The 18328-nt window shown below is 46.8% G+C and overlaps 1 protein-coding gene across 2 annotated transcripts in view; it reads right to left on the bottom strand.

Moving 5' to 3' along the window:
* Positions 1-1078: 1078 nt before the first annotated feature.
* Positions 1079-18328, bottom strand: part of LOC311118229 (enhancer of filamentation 1-like) — a 54504-nt gene continuing 37254 nt past the window's right edge. The window contains exons 3-7 of one of the 2 annotated variants that reach the window (XM_084157604.1): positions 8209-8307; positions 7741-7944; positions 4943-6163; positions 4299-4388; positions 1079-2080 (exon numbers count right to left, since the gene is read on the bottom strand). In XM_084157604.1, the coding sequence (XP_084013730.1) occupies positions 1511-2080; positions 4299-4388; positions 4943-6163; positions 7741-7944; positions 8209-8307 (2184 nt within the window). In that variant the 3' untranslated portion in view covers positions 1079-1510. The remainder of the gene's footprint in view (positions 2081-4298; positions 4389-4942; positions 6164-7740; positions 7945-8208; positions 8308-18328) is intronic. The other variant, XM_084157605.1, reaches the window with a different exon arrangement.

Below are 18328 nucleotides of genomic sequence, written 5' to 3'. Positions count from 1 at the left end.
CATTGAATATGACATGGAATGGAAAATATCATGTGAGTGTAAAGGACGTCACGCTGCTTAGTGAGTACCGTGTCCCCCTGATTGGGCTCACACCGAGGCTCCAACCCAGGACCTGACCTCTGCCTAGCTAGCACACGTGACCAACCTCCTAAAGCATCTTACCAGTTGGCGCAACGCAAAAAGCTTAATTATTCGCTGGCCCCATGCCATGCTACATGACGGATCCAAGAGGATAAGAGAGAAGAGGCAACTTATCTTGATGTTAACATATGAACTGCCATATCAGTTATGATGTTAACATATTATCTGCCATATCAGTAATGATGTTAACATATTATTTGCCTTATCAATTATGATGTCAACATATGATCTTCCGTGTCAGTTATGATGTTAACATATGATTTGCCGTATCAGTTATGATGTTAACATATGATCTGCCATATCAGTTAGGATGTTAACATATGATCTGCTACATCAGTTATGATGTTAACATCTGATCTGCTACATCAGTTATAATGTTAACATATGATCTGCTACATCAGTTATAATGTTAACATATGATCTGCCATACCAGTTATGATGTTAACATATGATCTGCCGTATCAGTTATGATGTTAACATATGATCTGCCATATCAGTTATGATGTTAACATCTGATCTGCTGTATCAGTAATGTTATGTTAATGTGCAACATACCGGTGTTGTTATTCAAGGCCACACATGACTGGCAATTCTGTTCAAATGGAAACATGAGCTGTTTACCATCCGGTCATGTAATATCCATTTCATTTATTTCAAGTAACCACACCGAGCTCTGGGTGAATGTGAAAGATAAATACCAGGTTTTGGCTGTGAGTTTTAGTGTTGTTGCCAATATTGTGTACCAGGTCAGCCATTCAGGTCTCTAGTTACTGCTATCCAGGCAAACATGTCCACCTGTTGTGTGTGTGTGTGTGTGTGTGCAATAACATAGGTGATGTTTAACAAGGCTTGTTTATGTCATGTCATGTGCACTGTCTGAAAATAAAGTGGCGCCCACTAGTCTTCTTAGCAGTTAACAAACTTTATAACACAGTCATATGGGTAAGAACAGTCCTTTACTTTGTCTGTTGAGAGCCCTACCCTTTCAATAAAAGAGTGCGACATCAAACGATTTACACAAAGTACTGACATCATTTCCAGCAGTAGGGTGCGTCAATAATCTACAGGTGAAAAAAAAAAAAGGACATGTCATCATCATAAGGTGCTTTATAATATATGAAACGGGAATGTAACGAAAATATGTCCAAGTCACCCTAAAAAGCCACAGATATCATATCTATATATCATAATTAATTATATAAAACAATCTACACACAAATAGAGCCAAATATTTACAGAACAGCCCCAAAAAAAACTCTTAAGATTAACAACTAGCAATATATATATATATATATATAGATATATACGGTATATACACATAGGTTGCTATGGTGAAATAGGCGGGACCAGGTAGTGACAACACAAACTATCACAAAGCAGCCATCTGAAGCAGCTGTTCTTTGAACTGTTGAGCGTGGTGTGAGAGATCCGTGACTCTGTCCACCATGTCCTGAACGGCGGCTGTGTTGGGGTAGTGCAGCGCGGCCGTCTTAGTGGCTCCCACCACAGTCTTCAGCAGGTCGCAAAGCACATTGCTAGAGTTCATCACCCGGTTGGCCACCTCGGGCGTGGCTACTTGCCTGGACAGGGTGTCCCCGATGAACACCAGTTTGTGGGCGCTGAGAATGACAAACTTGCTGTGTGCCACAAAGATGCGGGGTGGCTGGCCGGTGCCCACGCAGCCAAAGAAAGCGTCCACGGCGTTGAGCAGCGTGACAAAGTGCTGCTGGCACTGCTCCGCGTAGAAGCCCAGCAACTGACGGTCCCGCCCACACAGCATCTGACGGGCCCCGCCTCCTGTCAGGGAGGGGGAGGCAGAGGAGGAGGAGTCTGATGGGGAGGAGGAGGGGCCTGTCGGGTGCTGATGGGAGATCCACTGTGTGATGTCGTTCTCCACCGGTTTAATCACCTCTTGCTCCAACTGCTTGAACTGGTTAATCTGTGAGGGTTAAAAGAGAGAAAGCGGATTAATATTTTGTGTTGATATTTCTTTCTTCATATTTACACAAACTAGTTAAGTATTGTGGAGAGACGGGAGACGGAACTCTCTCACACACAATAAACATGATGAAAATACATCCTACCTGTCAATTTCATCATATTAGTACAAGCCACAAGGAATTATCATAATGTTCTAGGTACCGTCTATGAACCCATGCTAGAAAGGTCACCCACTGCGTGTTTGATTAAATAATGTGTGTTCGATAAATTATGTGAAAAGTAGGAAAATAATGTCTGAGAGTGGGCATATTTCTCCAGCCCCATCTCTCAGATTTATAGAAAACCAAGTGGCGGGGCTACCATTTTGTTGTTTCTCAATTAGAGGAGTGGGCCTTTAATATTGTAACTGTAGTCCATGCAAAAAGACAAAGAAAATGTGTATGCATGACCAAGGTACGGTGGCCCAGACTGGCCAAAAAAGAAAAGAAGAGAAGAGTGGAGTGGAGAGAAGAACAGAACAGAATAATAGTATGCCATTTAGCAGACGCTTTTATCCAAAGCGACTTACAGTCATGCGTGCATACATTTTTGTGTATGGGTGGTCCCGGGGATCGAACCCACTACCCTGGCATTACAAGCACCGTGCTCTACCAGCTGAGCTACAGAGGACCACAAATAGAACATAACAGAGAAGAACAGAACACAGAAGAACAGAACAGAGAAGAACAGAACAGAACAGAGAAGAACAGAACAGAACACAGAAGAACAGAACAGAACAGAACAGAGAAGAACAGAACAGAACACAGAAGAACAGAACAGAACAGAGAAGAACAGAACAGAACACAGAAGAACAGAACAGAACAGAACAGAGAAGAACAGAACAGAACACAGAAGAACAGAACAGAACAGAGAAGAACAGAACAGAACACAGAAGAACAGAACAGAGAAGAACAGAACAGAACAGAGAAGAACAGAACAGAACACAGAAGAACAGAACAGAGAAGAACAGAACAGAACACAGAAGAACAGAACAGAGAAGAACAGAACAGAACAGAGAAGAACAGAACAGAACACAGAAGAACAGAACAGAGAACAACATAACAGAGAAGAACAGAGAAGAACAGAACAGAACAGAACAGAACAGAACAGAGAAGAACAGAACAGAACAGAGAAGAACAGAACAGAACAGAACAGAACAGAGAAGAACAGAAAAGAGAAGAACAGAACAGAACAGAGAAGAACAGAACAGAACACAGAAGAACAGAACAGAACAGAACAGAGAAGAACAGAACAGAACACAGAAGAACAGAACAGAACAGAGAAGAACAGAACAGAACACAGAAGAACAGAACAGAACAGAACAGAGAAGAACAGAACAGAACACAGAAGAACAGAACAGAACAGAGAAGAACAGAACACAGAAGAACAGAACAGAGAAGAACAGAACAGAACAGAGAAGAACAGAACAGAACACAGAAGAACAGAACAGAGAAGAACAGAACAGAACACAGAAGAACAGAACAGAGAAGAACAGAACAGACCAGAGAAGAACAGAACAGAACACAGAAGAACAGAACAGAGAACAACATAACAGAGAAGAACAGAGAAGAACAGAACAGAACAGAACAGAGAAGAACAGAACAGAACAGAACAGAGAAGAACAGAACAGAACAGAGAAGAACAGAACAGAACAGAACAGAACAGAACAGAACAGAACAGAACAGAACAGAGAAGAACAGAAAAGAGAAGAACAGAGATGAACAGAACAGAACAGAGAAGAACAGAACAGAACAGAACAGAGAAGAACAGAACAGAACAGAGAAGAACAGAACAGAACAGAACAGAACAGAACAGAACAGAACAGAGAAGAACAGAACAGAGAAGAACAGAACAGAACAGAGAAGAACAGAACAGAACAGAACAGAGAAGAACAGAACAGAGAAGAACAGAACAGAGAAGAACAGAACAGAACAGAGAAGAACAGAACAGAACAGAGAAGAACAGAACAGAACAGAACAGAACAGACATCAATTCAACATCTATTCCAAGTTGGTTCAACGTAATTTAATTGAAATGACGTGGGAAAAACTTTGATTCAACCAGTGTGTGCCCAGTGGGAAGAGGAGAACAGAGCAGAACAGAACAGAGAAGAACAGAGCAGAACAGAGAAGAACAGAACAGAACAGAACAGAGAAGAGAGAGAAAAAAACCTTCACCTGTTCCTGTCCCAGCTGCACCTTGCTCTGTTTAATTATGTTCTCTTTCTCCAGAAGCACTTTCTGCTGACGCTCAAAGTCCTCTTTTCCCTGAGGAGAAACAAGAGTGAGGAGAACTCAACTAAGACAGCAGACTTAAACAGCAGAGGGTAGGTACATACAGAGGGTAGGTACATACAGAGGGTAGGTACATACAGAGGGTAGCTACATGTATACTCATTAAAATACATACCCTCATTCAACCTTTACTTTTATTCCCCTCGATTAAGATCTGCCTCTTCCTTGATGAACATATGGTACAACCCAATATGCTGATACAGCCTGACTACCTCAACACTTTAAACAGCTAGCCCACACATCCTGAATACCACCAGATCCTCACAAGGGGTCCATAAGGCAGCAACACACCTTAGAAGCTGTGTAGGAATTCCACATCCAAGCTCTCACGCATACACCAGGGATTATGTCTTAACACGAGGGGCTAACATCTTACCTAGCTACCTTTTTGTCTTCACTAGCTAACATAAGTTGAACGCTCGACTGTAAGTTGCTCTGGATAAGGAATGCGTCTGTTAAATGACCACAATGTCATGTAAATGTAACATCTGTGTGGTAGGTCGGGCTAGAGTCAGAGTCAGTCGTACCTGCAGATGGACGTAGTCATAGTCCTCCATCCAGCTCTTCACACACTTCTCACTATTGTTCATGTTGCCTTTGTCTTGGTTGTGGCCCCTGTAGTTATCCCTGTCTGAGGGTGGAGAAGTCTGAGGGTGGATAACGGCCTCCTCGGGCGTGCCACCCTTGCGGTAGGAGGACCCGTTCGTGGTGGGTGCCCGTCTGAAAAGCAGCTCAGCGTTACCCCCCACGGAGGAGGCCAGCTGTTTGGCGTCGTTGGGCACCGTCCTGGACACCATGACAAAGCGATCCAGGTCGTCATTCTTGATCTGGTGCTTGGAGGCGCTGGAGATGGTCAGGGCGTTGAGGGCCCAGCCGCAGTTCTCCAGGCTTTGGTAGGTCTGCAGGATGATCTGCTGGGAGTCCTCCAGCCTCCCCAGCTGCCTCCTCAGCTTACTGTGCAGACTGGGGTCCGACAGGGCAGTGGCGTTGGCCGCAGCACCCCTCCCAAACACCACGAAGTCTGCCAGGGCCGCCCGCACCCGGTCCAGCACGGTGCGCAACTCGTTGCTATGGCGCTCCATGAAGGGGTAAGTCCTCCAGTGGGGCGAAGAGGCCAGGCTCTGCAGGGCCCCGACCGAGGCCTCTACAGCCTGCTGCTGGCGGCACAGCCTCTGGACGGCCTGGTCCACATCCAGGGCCGGTCGGCCCTCAGCGCTGGAGACCGTGGAGGTGGAGGTGGTGGACATGGAGCTGTGTGTGGAGCCCGTACTGGAGAAGGACAGGCGATTCACCCCGTCCGTCACGTCCCCCAGAGCAGGGGGGATGTCATATATGCCCTGGCCCTTCCCCCTGTCCCGCTCCTGGGGGGTGGACTGGCCCTTCCCCCTGTCCCTCTCCTGGGGGGTGGAGCGGTGCTGGGAGGGGGGCTGCTGCATCCCCCTGGGGATGTCATACAGGTCCCCCCGAGGCCCCGCCCCAGAGAGCTGGTGGGCGGGGGGCGGCACGTCGTAGATTCCCTCGTTGTCATTAGCGACGGGGCGTTGGAGGTGGTGGGGGCCGATTTGCTGGGAACTGGGGGGGAAGTCGTAGTTGGACTGTGGGGACAGGGAGGCTGAGGGTTTGGTGAAGGTGGGAGGGGGTACGTCATAGATGCCCTCCTGTTGTTTGTGTTGTTTGAGAGGCTGGGGAAAATCGTAGTTCCCCTCCTGGAGGACTGGGGTGTTCAAGCAGGGAGGCACAGAGTACACCTGCAGGGACAAGACAAGCATTTGTTGAGTGCCTCAGACTACAATAAGGATGGGAGTAGACAGCGATTCAACCAACAATGCATCATAGCTACAGACACACAGCTTATCCATATCAATAACATAGCTACAGACACACAGCTTATCCATATCAATAACGTAGCTACAGCCACACAGCTTATCCATATCAATAACGTAGCTACAGACACACAGCTTATCCATATCAATAGCATAGCTACAGACACACAGCTTATCCATATCAATAACATAGCTACAGACACACAGCTTATCCATATCAATAACGTAGCTACAGACACACAGCTTATCCATATCAATAACATAGCTACAGACACACAGCTTATCCATATCAATAACGTAGCTACAGACACACAGCTTATCCATATCAATAACATAGCTACAGACACACAGCTTATCCATATCAATAACATAGCTACAGACACACAGCTTATCCATATCAATAACGTAGCTACAGACACACAGCTTATCCATATCAATAACATAGCTACAGACACACAGCTTATCCATATCAATAACGTAGTTACAGAGACACAGCTTATCCATATCGATAATATAGCTACAGACACACAGCTTATCCATATCAATAACATAGCTACAGAGACACAGCTTATCCATATCAATAACAAGCACACTTTGTACCACATTATTTTAGTTAGATATTGAGGAACTGAAAGTACTGTTTAGTTTCTGTTGATTCTATATTTGCTAATCTAAATATGTTTACTCTCTATTCCTTCTCTATTTCTTCCCCATAATAACTCAGTATCACCTTGAATATGGCAAGCATTATAAGCAATAAACATCTAGCCCTTTAAAAACAGTATAGTCCTGACAGAGGTGGAATATGGATTGTACAGGACATGTCATGCAGCATGAAAGTGGAGCTGTATAAATAAAATGAGTGGGCTGTAAGTGATTTCACTCAGCCTTAAAAATCCACTCCTTAGTGCGAGATGGGCCGACCCCAAACTGTAATTAGGAGCGACGCAAATAACGAGGTCCCACATATTTCACGTTGTTACCAAGCAACTGATGGCCCTAAGCCTTGGGACAGGTCTGGACGTTCCAGGGAGTAATGTAAGACGGCCCAGGCTACGTCCCAAATGGGACCCTACATAGTGCACTACGTTTGACCACTCCTTTCGACCACAGCCCTATGGGCCCTGGTCAAAAGAACGCACTGTATAGGGAATAGGGTGCCATTTGGTACATAGCCCAAGAGTAAGTAATCATTTAGTCCTTGACTTTCCCTGCGGGAGGGTTCACAGATGGAGAGAGAGAACGCTACTCAGCGAGTTTTGCTCGAACACTTTTGGCAGGCAACGCTTTCATTTAGGGAACCGCGAAGAAGTCATAAATACGATCATTTGACATATTATTAATTTATTACCAGGCAATTAAGGGGAATACTAGAGCCTGTATCAATAAACACAGTAACATTTTCCGGACTTAAACGGCTACCGCTTCCTACAGGCCTTCTGTATGCTGTCTCTCTATGTGGGTAGTGTTTCTGTGTGTAGTATGAGTGGTCCTAGTCATACCCCTTGTGTCCGGGGGTCCATTTGAGTGGATGGAGGAATATCATGGACTCCCACTTGGGGGCGAGCATTCCCATGTTGTCCGGGATAGGGTGACCCCATCAGTTTCCCAGGAGGAATATCATAGACTCCCTCTTGGGGGCGAGCATTCCCATGTTGTCCGGGAGAGTGTGACCCCATCAGTTTCCCAGGAGGAATGTCATACACCTGGAAAACACAGCGACAAATCCCAAATCAGGATCCCATGGATGACATTCAATTGACATGGCAGAATTAGCTACGTGAAACACAGAGGTTGTGTCTGAAATTGCTCCCTGTTCCCTTTAAAGTGCACCACGTTTGGCCAGGGCCCTACACAGCCTCTGTGTTTCCTATACAGTAGCTAACCGTCTAGGGTTCCATTTCAGAATTGTCCTAACGGATTGAAATAGGGATTGCTATAGAATGTGTGTAGTTGAGTGAGACACCTACCCCCTGTGGTCTCATGGGAGGAACGTCATAGAGGTCCTGTTGGTTGTGCTGACCAGCGCTGTAGGCATAGGACTGTCCCACTCCTGTTGGGGTCACCACCTGTCCACACCAGGGAGGAGGCAGGAGAAACAACACATGACAACTGGTTCGTGACAGTTCCAACAGTGTCAGACCTACAAATGCTTAGCCTGTTCACCAGTCCGTTTGTTTCATGTTGTTATGCCAAGGAGTGGCAAGTAGGGGCATGATGGCACAAACAGACTGGTATCCAGGCTACCAAATGCTAGCCCACATACTGTATATTCACCCTGTATCTCATATGAGTTGTTCATGTAGTCCCTGAGTCACTGTGACTCTAAACCTGCGCATCTCTCTCTCCTGACTCCCATAGCTGGGTCACATTCATTAGAGCACATGGTAGTAAAACGTTTTGCAGCAGAAAACGAAAACAGGCGTTTCTTATAGTATTCCCCCCCCCCCAGACATTTTTCAGTATTTTTTCTTCTGTTTGGTGACTAGTGTATATGAATGACCCTGTTCTCTGTTTGTGTTCGAAATTGCACCCTATACTACTTTTGACCAGGGCCAAACGTAGTGCACTATATAGGTAATAGGGTACCATTTGGCACGTAGCCTCTGTTCCCCAGTCAGTCCTCTCCTTATGTAACCCTGCAGCAGTAATAACGACTCAGACCAAATCTGTCCTGACTGTGCATGTCTCAGCCTATTTGCGGAGCGCCCTCCAAACCCAACCGTGTGATAAACAGAGGCCTGGCAAGCAAGGGACAATGGTGTGGGAGCCTGCTAGAGAGCCAGCCCCTTAGACAGCAGGGCTATGGCCAGAAATGTCACAGAAAAGCCATGAAGTGCATCCCAAATGGCACCCTATTCCCTATGTAGTGCACTACTTTTGACCAGAGCTCAGCCAACAGGACTGGGGCCAGAAACACCACAAAAACTAAAGCCATGAAGTAGGAGACTGAGCTGTCATGAGGTGTGATGCTGCAAGTGAAAACAGACGTCCCGGGACATGGGTGTCACTTTGGCTCCTCAAGAAGCGAGGCGAGAAAGAAAGGCAGAAACAGCCAAAAAAGGCAGAAAATGCAGTGACAGCTTTTTCCTCCCTTTCCAACATTTTCACTCGTGGGTGTCACATTCCTTCACATCTCTCTCTCTCTCTCTCTCTCTCTCTCTCTCTCTCTCTCTCTCTCTCTCTCTCTCTCTCTCTCTCTCTCTCTCTCTCTCTCTCTCTCTCTTCTCTCTCTCTCTCTCTCTCTCTCTCTCTCTCTCTCTCTCTCTCTCCCGTAAGTGTTAATCACCCTCTCCATCTCTCTTTCACCCTGCCATACCTCCACCCCTCCCTCCTCCTTACCCTCTTTGTCCCAGCATGCTGAGCTCCAAAACTCCTCACTACGTCAGACAGAAGAATGTGCAGAATTCTCTTCCCCTTTCCCTGTATCCCTCTATCCCCCTCCTCTCTCTTCCTGTATCTCTCTATCCCCCTCCTCTCTCTCCCTGTATCCCTCTATCCCCCTCCTCTCTCTTCCTGTATCTCTCTATCCCCCTCCTCTCTCTCTCTGTATCTCTCTATCCCCCTCCTCTCTCTTCCTGTATCTCTCTATCCCCCTCCTCTCTCTCCCTGTATCTCTATCCCCCTCTTCTCTCTCTCTGTATCTCTCTATCCCCCTCCTCTCTCTTCCTGTATCTCTCTATCCCCCTCCTCTCTCTTCCTGTATCTCTATCCCCCTCCTCTCTCTTCCTGTATCTCTATCCCCCTCCTCTCTCTTCCTGTATCTCTATCCCCCTCCTCTCTCTTCCTGTATCTCTATCCCCCTCCTCTCTCTTCCTGTATCTCTCTATCCCCCTCCTCTCTCTCTCTCTATCCCCCTCCTTTCTCTCCCTGTATCCCTCTATCCCCCTCCTCTCTCTTCCTGTATTCTCTATCCCCCTCCTCTCTCTTCCTGTATCTCTCTATCCCCCTCCTCTCTCTCTCTGTATCTCTCTATCCCCCTCATCTCTCTCCCTGTATCTCTCTATCCCCCTCCTCTCTCTCCCTGTATCTCTCTATCCCCCTCATCTCTCTCTCTGTATATCTCTATCCCCCTCCTCTCTCTCTCTCTGTATCTCTCTATCCCCCTCCTCTCTGTCTCTCTCTCTCTACATCCCTCTATCCCCCTCCTCTCTCTTCCTATATCCCTCTATCCCCCTCCTCTCTCTTCCCGTATCTCTCTCCCCCTCCTCTCTCTTCCTGTATCTCTATCCCCCTCCTCTCTCTCTCTGTATCTCTCTATCCCCCTCCTCTCTCTTCCTGTATCTCTCTATCCCCCTCCTCTCTCTCCCCGTATCACTCTATCCCCCTCCTCTCTCTCTCTCTCTCTCTGTATCTCTCTATCCCCCTCCTCTCTCTTCCTGTATCTCTCTCCCCCCCTCCTCTCTCTCCCTGTATCTCTATCCCCCTCTTCTCTCTCTCTGTATCTCTCTATCCCCCTCCTCTCTCTCCCTGTATCTCTCTATCCCCCTCCCCTCTCTCCCTGTATCCCTGTATCCCCCTCCTCTCTCTTCCTGTATCTCTCTATCTAGGGAATAGGGTGCCTATTTGGGACGCACACAGAGACAACAATGAAATCTCTATGGTCTCTTCTTTAGTCCCTGTGTAGCCGTTCTAATACCTCCTCTCATTGACAAATAATCATCTGAATGATCACAGGTATAATCCCAGCATAAGACCCCCTCCATCCACCAGTCTGAGAGAGAGAGAGAGAGAGAGAGAGAGAGAGAGAGAGAGAGAGAGAGAGAGAGAGAGAGAGAGAGAGAGAGAGAGAGAGAGAGAGAGAGAGAGAGAGAGAGAGAGAGAGAGAGAGAGAGAGAGAGAGAGAGAGAGAGAGAGAGAGAGAGGAGAGGGAGAGGGAGAGAGAGAGAGAGAGAGACATATAAAGACAGATGGAGAGGTATAGAGAGAGGGAAAGAGAGAAAATGAGAGTAGAGAGGAATGTCAACCCAGAGCCTGAGTGAAGTGCCTAGGTGAAGAGCCTGAGTGAAGAGCCTGGGTGAAGAGCCTGAGTGAAGAGCCTAGGTGAAGAGCCTGAGTGAAGAGCCTAGGTGAAGAGCCTAGGTGAAGAGCCTGAGTGAAGAGCCTGAGTGAAGAGCCTGAGTGAAGAGCCTGGGTGAAGAGCCTGAGTGAAGGGCCTGAGTGAAGAGCCTGAATGAAGACTACTATAGCAGAACACCATATGGTTCTCAGCTAGCCAGATCTGTGCATCCTCTCCCTGTGTGACTTAAGGCATTCCTATCCATACATACACCATCCCATAGGACCTATATGGCCACAGACTAAACGTTTACTCACTATAGGTTTGTGTGAGTCAACCCAGCTCTGACTGACTGCAATAAGGCATCAAATCAAATCAAATGTTATTTGTCACATGCGCAGAATACTTCAGGTGTAGACCTTACCGTGAAACGCTTACTTACAAGCCCTTAACCAGCAATGCAGTTTTAAGAAAAATAAGAGTTAAGAAAATGTTTACTAAATAAACTAAAGTAAAAAATAAATTAACAATAACGAGGCTATATACAGGCATGTCTGTTATGGAGACAGGGGAACAAACAATCCTGCTACGTTCTATTTTTTCTCACTCACACACGTGTGGCCTTGGTTGGATGCCGGACACAGCAGCCAGTTAGTTAGAAAACGCCAAAGTCCCGGACTAATAGGTCCTTGTTGCTTTCTCCATAGTCCCTACTACTCCCTATGGTGTGACTTTGTGTGGGAAAGTTGCAGCGAACTGACATTGAACACAAGGAGATCTCTGTTTGGAGTTACCCTCTCTCTCAAAGTCAGTCCATAGAGATGGCTAATACATTACCCCTCAAAGTCAGTCCATAGAGATGGCTAATACATTACCCCTCAAAGTCAGTCCATAGAGATGGCTAATACATTACCCCTTAAAGTCAGTCCATAGAGATGGCTAATACATTACCCCTTAAAGTCAGTCCATAGAGATGGCTAATACATTACCCCTTAAAGTCAGTCCATAGAGATGGCTAATACATTACCCCTTAGAGCTAGACTAGTCTGGACACTCAACATGTACATGTCAAATCAGTGTCCCAAATGGCACCCTATCCCCTACACAGTGCCCTACTTTTTTTTAACCAAAAGTAGTGCACTATATAGGGAATAGGGTGCCATTTGGGACGTAAACAGCCACTCTGTGCTCCCCTCTTTCTGTCACTGGGTCCTCTCAGGCGATGCCAGACGCACACTGCTCATGTATTTCCCATATACACCCTCTGTTTACCCAGCAAGCTTTGCTGCTGCGGCAGGCCCGGTTAGGGTACTTGGAACTCCTAATGGTGTTTGGGTAAATATTGACCAGACCGGTTCTTTTATGCAGGAGGTAACTTTGTGTTTGTGTAACTTTGTGTGGAGGCTGGTAGGTGTGTGTGTAGAAAGACCCACTAGGAGTTTGTCGTCTCGTTGCTCCCTCACACGCTGATGACCTGATGAGACATGTCAACGGTCCCATCAGGCCTGTCAGTGGTGGCCGGGTCACACTAATGGTGACAATGACGCTTCCAACAATTGACCCCTGTTCGAACCGGATGGGGTGATTCCATCTGTCTACCCTTTCCATTAATCTATTCATCCCCCATCTCTCCCTCCTTGTCCTTCCATCCCTTTAAGGCGTCCGCATGCTTCCCAGCCGAAACAGTTCTGAAGAGTTTGTGCATATATTACGACAACATTTTGTGATGTTTTTTGTTCATTTTGGACTTCGTTCTCGAGGCCAGCCAAAGTTCGGGAGCCAAAGTCTACGCCCTTTTGTCCATGATTGGTCAACTGTAGGGATTCTTCAATAAAGTCTTTGTTGTCATTCAACGAGAGACGACTCTTTAAGCGAAGGTCTATTAAGGGAGTATGCGAGAACACTCGTTCGGTTCGGCTAGCTGAGTTCGGCTCGGCACCAGCCCAACTGAAGCATGCTGGCGCCTTTACCAGATTCTCTGTGTGTGTGTGTGTGTGTGTGTGTGTGTGTGTGTGTGTGTGTGTGTGTGTGTGGCTTCAGACACCATTCTCTCATATTACCTCCCCACCCACCCCCCTTCCATCACTAGTTTTAATGATGGCACGGTCATTTCGTGTTTACATTCCAGGAATTAATTCATGATTCATTATTAAGATGTCCCTCTTGACTTCGTTATTCATTCATTATTCATTATTAAATGTCCCTCTTGTCTTGTCTCCTGAGTGGCGCAGTGGTCTAAGGCACTGCATCGCAGTGCTAACTGTGCCACTAGAGATCCTGGTTCGAATCCAGGCTCTGTCGCAGCCGGCCGTGACCGGGAGACTCATGGGCGGCGCACAATTGGTCCAGGGTAGGGGAGGGAATGGCCGGCAGGGATGTAGCTCAGTTGATAAAGCATGGCGTTTGCAACGCCAGGGTTGTGGGTTCGATTCCCACGGGGGGCCAGTATAAAAAAATATGTATTCACTAACTGTAAGTCGCTCTGGATAAGAGTGTCTGCTAAATGACTAAAATGTAAAAATGTCTTCTGACCAAGTATGGGAAATGTCTTAGCTGACCCCTGCCAACATAGATTTTAAACAGGGGAAAATGTAAGTTACCTTTCAGCCAAGCATTTCCTGTCTTCCTTCCTCCTTTACTTTCACTCCTCTTTCTTACTCCTTTGCACTGCAGAACTTTTCGGGGAATGATCTCTCTCTCTCTTTCTCTCTCTGTCTCTGTCGGTATGCGGTGGCAGGACTGGGTCAATGCCTTTTCATGCAATGGGATTCATGACCTTGCCCTGGGTCAAATCACACAGGCCAGAGAGCAGACCAGTGTCTAGAGGAGTGGAGCACCACAGGAAGGCGTCATTCATTTATCTGCTGCTGGGGCCCTTCTACACATGATTAGAGGGAGAAAATATGTCTGGCATGCCTCACAAACAAGTCCATACATTAGAGCTTAACCTGGTTACCTCGAAAATAAAATAATCTTATCAAGCTAACGGACGGCTCAGTTACCCAAGCAGTGCACTTCCTCAATCCTCTGTGACTTGTGGGAGTTTATTAACTCAGTCCCTCTGTGTTCCTGTGTGTCCTGACGCACTCCTCCCAGAGTGCGAAGAGCCTTGGCGTGACCCTGGACAACACGCTGTCGTTCTCCGCTAACATCAAGGCGGTGACCCGATCCTGTAGGTTCATGCTCTACAACATTCGAAGAGTACGACCCTGCCTTACACAGGAAGCGGCACAGGTCCTAATCCAGGCACTTGTCATCTCCCGTCTGGATTACTGCAACTCGCTGTTGGCTGGGCTCCCTGCCTGTGCCATTAAACCCCTACAATTCATCCAGAATGCCGCAGCCCGTCTGGTGTTCAACCTTCCCAAGTTCTCTCACGTCACCCCGCTCCTCCGCACACTCCACTGGCTTCCAGTTGAAGCTTGCATCTGCTACAAGACCATGGTGCTTGCCTACGGAGCTGTGAGGGGAACGGCACCTCCGTATCTTCAGGCTCTGATCAGTCCCTACACCCAAACGAGGGCATTGCGTTCATCCACCTCTGGCCTGCTGGCTCCCCTACCTCTGCGGAAGCACAGTTCCCGCTCAGCCCAGTCAAAACTGTTCGCTGCTCTGGCACCCCAATCGTGGAACAAGCTCCCTCACGACGCCAGGACAGCGGAGTCACTCACCACCTTCCGGAGACATTTGAAACCCCACCTCTTTAAGGAATACCTGGGATAGGATAAAGTAATCCTTCTACCCCCCCCCCCAAAAAAAAAACCCATTGTAAAGTGGTTATCCCACTGGCTATAAGGTGAATGCACCAATTTGTAAGTCGCTAAATGACGTAAATGTAAATGTAATGACCATAGTCCATATCAGTGAATAATATCATCTCTATATGGGTATTTAACATAGTGACAGGAAGGGCCCATAGAAGGAGGCAGGATGTGAGGAAGAGAAGCCGTTCCGGCCTGGTAGGAGTAGTTAAGGCCTTGTAGGAGTAGATAAGAGGCTTGGCGGGGCCTTTGATCTCCGACCCGACTCCGTCTTTGAGCGCCGTGACCTCACTGCCTGACTCACACAAGGGGAATTACAGAGAAACAACCAGGACGTCAAAGAGAGTGAGAGAAAAAAAAGAAAGAAAGAGAGAGAGAGAGAGAGAGAGAGGGAAACAGACACACCTTTCAGAATCAGAGCTGTAAAAAACTAAAATAAGAAGCAGGGCCAGCGGCTGATGATAAACTGCCCTCTAACACCAGGGTGACAAAGTGGTGCAAGGCAGCTCCTGGCTTCCATGTGAGGGGCTCTTTGTGTGGCCGAGAGCCCCAGGGATGGCTTCCAGCTTCGGGCGAACACTGGGGCCTTGAATGGCGCAGCTGTGGGGCGCTTTAGCTCACCCTCCCTGGAGGGTCAGTCAAGGACAGACAGGCAGGGCCACAGCATCAAACTGAGCAGCTAGCTAGAGCAAGTGCCAAACCTCAATGTGCCTTTATATACCAAAGCCACATGAACAGAAAATAACCAGTCGCCAATCTGGATTTGCACAGCGGGGGTTGGCACACACATGTACAGACACACACACAAACACACACACACACCATGCTGGTTCCTTTCACAGTGGGGTATGACATGTCGACACATGGTGGCTTTGGTGGAATATGAGAGGGGATTATCAGTGCAGGAGGCTGCCTCAGTGCCCATTATCATTCGATTCCTCGGAGGAGGAAGTGGGTGTGTGTGCTCGACAACCAGGAAACCCCCCTTACCTCCCTCCTAACCAGCTCAAACAAACGGAACACCTATATATATATGGATATAGAATTATTGTAAAATTAACTCTGTCCATAAGGTGTAGATAGTAATTATAGACCGGAAGTAGAGGCCTGGGCGTTGTTGTTCACTAATTTACTCCAAGTAGGGAAAGGATGGTGGGGTTGAAAAGTAATAAAGGGGAATATATATATAAAAAATAAAAAAAACATGGGGGATTGGAAGTGATGCAGACAATTACATTGATAGAAGATACAATCTATCTGCAATATTAAGCTGATCCATCCCCCCAGAAAAACAAAACAAAAAAAACAAACAAAAAAACAAAAACAAACGGAACACCTAAACAGCATGCAACCGTTCTACAGCACTCAGCCACTCAACAACAGGCCCTTCCTATTACTTCATCAACCTAGACCAGGACTGCTTCACAAATGGCACCCTATTGCCCTGGTCAAACGTATTGCATTATATAGGGAATAGGGTGCCATTTGGGCCTAGCCCAGCTCTCTATGAGTCACATAGAGCTGGGTGGAAAACAACACAGCCCTGTCTGTCTGTCTGGACTCCACAGAGTACACAGAGCCATCCCTGTCTGTCTGTCTGGACTCCACAGAGCACAGAGCCAGCATTTCTGCTCTCTTTAATGGCCAGGAACACAGCTAAAATCTGACTGCACCACTTTGCCAAACACAGATTGGACGTTTAGACGTTGACGCAGACTCAATTTAATTAAAAAAAATTGCTATTATAAACTAGTGTAGACACATTCATATAGACACATTTAATTGACCTTATTACCAAAGCCTTAATTCCGTTCCCTTAGTAAAGCTCCCTATCAGTGAGAGGGGGAGTGTGATCGTGATGGTAGGACTGGTCTTTGAGTGTGATTAGGGATGTGTCCCAAATGGCACCCTTTTCCCTACATAGTGCACTACTTTTGACCAGAGCTCTATGGGCCCAGGTCGAAACTAGGGCACTATACAGGGAATATGGTGCCCTTTCAGACAGAGACTGTGTGTGTGTGTACAGTACAGGTGGGAGTGATTGACATGCCTTGCTGTTTTCCCTGTGTGCCCCGGTCATAAGTAGTGCACTATGAAGGGAATAGGGTGCCGTTTGGGAAACAACTCCAACTCCCGGCAGGCGCAGCTCCCTATTTACACAAACACACCTTAGCTGGGTAACGTCTCTGCCAACTCAAGCCTTCCTGTTGAAAATACCCAGAAGACATTTTGCCAGGTTATAATTATTTTCCCTCTCCTAAGGAGATGGAGTAGAGCGCCTATCCAGTTAAGGTTAAGAACTGGTTATAATTATTTTCCCTCTCCTAAGGAGGTGGAGTAGAGCGCCTATCCAGTTAAGGTTAAGAACTGGTTATAATTATTTTTCCTCTCCTAAGGAGGTGGAGTAGAGCGCCTATCCAGTTAAGGTTAAGAACTGGTTATAATTATTTTCCCTCTCCTAAGGAGGTGGAGTAGAGCGCCTATCCAGTTAAGGTTGAGAACTGGTCTTTATTTTACAGTGGCTTGCGAAAGTATTCACCCCCCTTGGCATTTTTCCTATTTTGTAGCCTTACAACCTGGAATTAAAATAGATTTTTGGGGGGTTTGTATCATTTGATTTACAAAACATGCCTACCACTTTGAAGATGCAAAATCCACTGGGATTTTTGCCCATTCTTCAAGATAAAACTGCTCCAGCTCCTTCAAGTTGGATGGGTTTCGCTGGTGTACAGCAATCTTTAAGTCATACCACAGATTCTCAATTGGATTGAGGTCTGGGCTTTGACTAGGCCATTCCAAGACATTTAAATGTTTCCCCTTAAACCACTCGAGTGTTGCTTTAGCAGTATGCTTAGGATCATTGTCCTGCTGGAAGGTGAACCTCCGTCCCAGTCTCAAACCTCTGGAAGACTGAAACAGGTTTCCCTCAAGAATTTCCCTGTATTTAGCGCCATCTATCATTCCTTCAATTCTGGCCAGTTTCCCAGTCCCTGCTGATGAAAAACATCCCCACAACATGATTCTGCCACCACCATTCTTCACTGGTGTTCTCGGGGTGATGAGAGGTGTTGGGTTTGCGCCAGACATAGCGTTTTCCTTGATGGCTAAAAAGCTCAATTTTAGTCTCATCTGACCAGCGTACCTTCTTCCATATGTTTGGGGAGTCTCCCACATGCCTTTTGGCGAACACCAAACGTGTTTGCTTATTTTTTTCTTTAAGCAATGGCTTTTTTTCTGGCCACTCATCCATAAAGCCCAGCTCTGTGGAGTGTATGGCTTAAAGTGGTCCTATGGACAGATACTCCAATCTCCGCTGTGGAGCTTTATAAC

The sequence above is a fragment of the Coregonus lavaretus genome (genome assembly GCF_964263955.1).
Source record: "Coregonus lavaretus genome assembly, chromosome: 3".
NCBI lineage: Eukaryota > Metazoa > Chordata > Actinopteri > Salmoniformes > Salmonidae > Coregonus > Coregonus lavaretus.
This window is presented reverse-complemented; position numbering and strand designations above follow the sequence as displayed.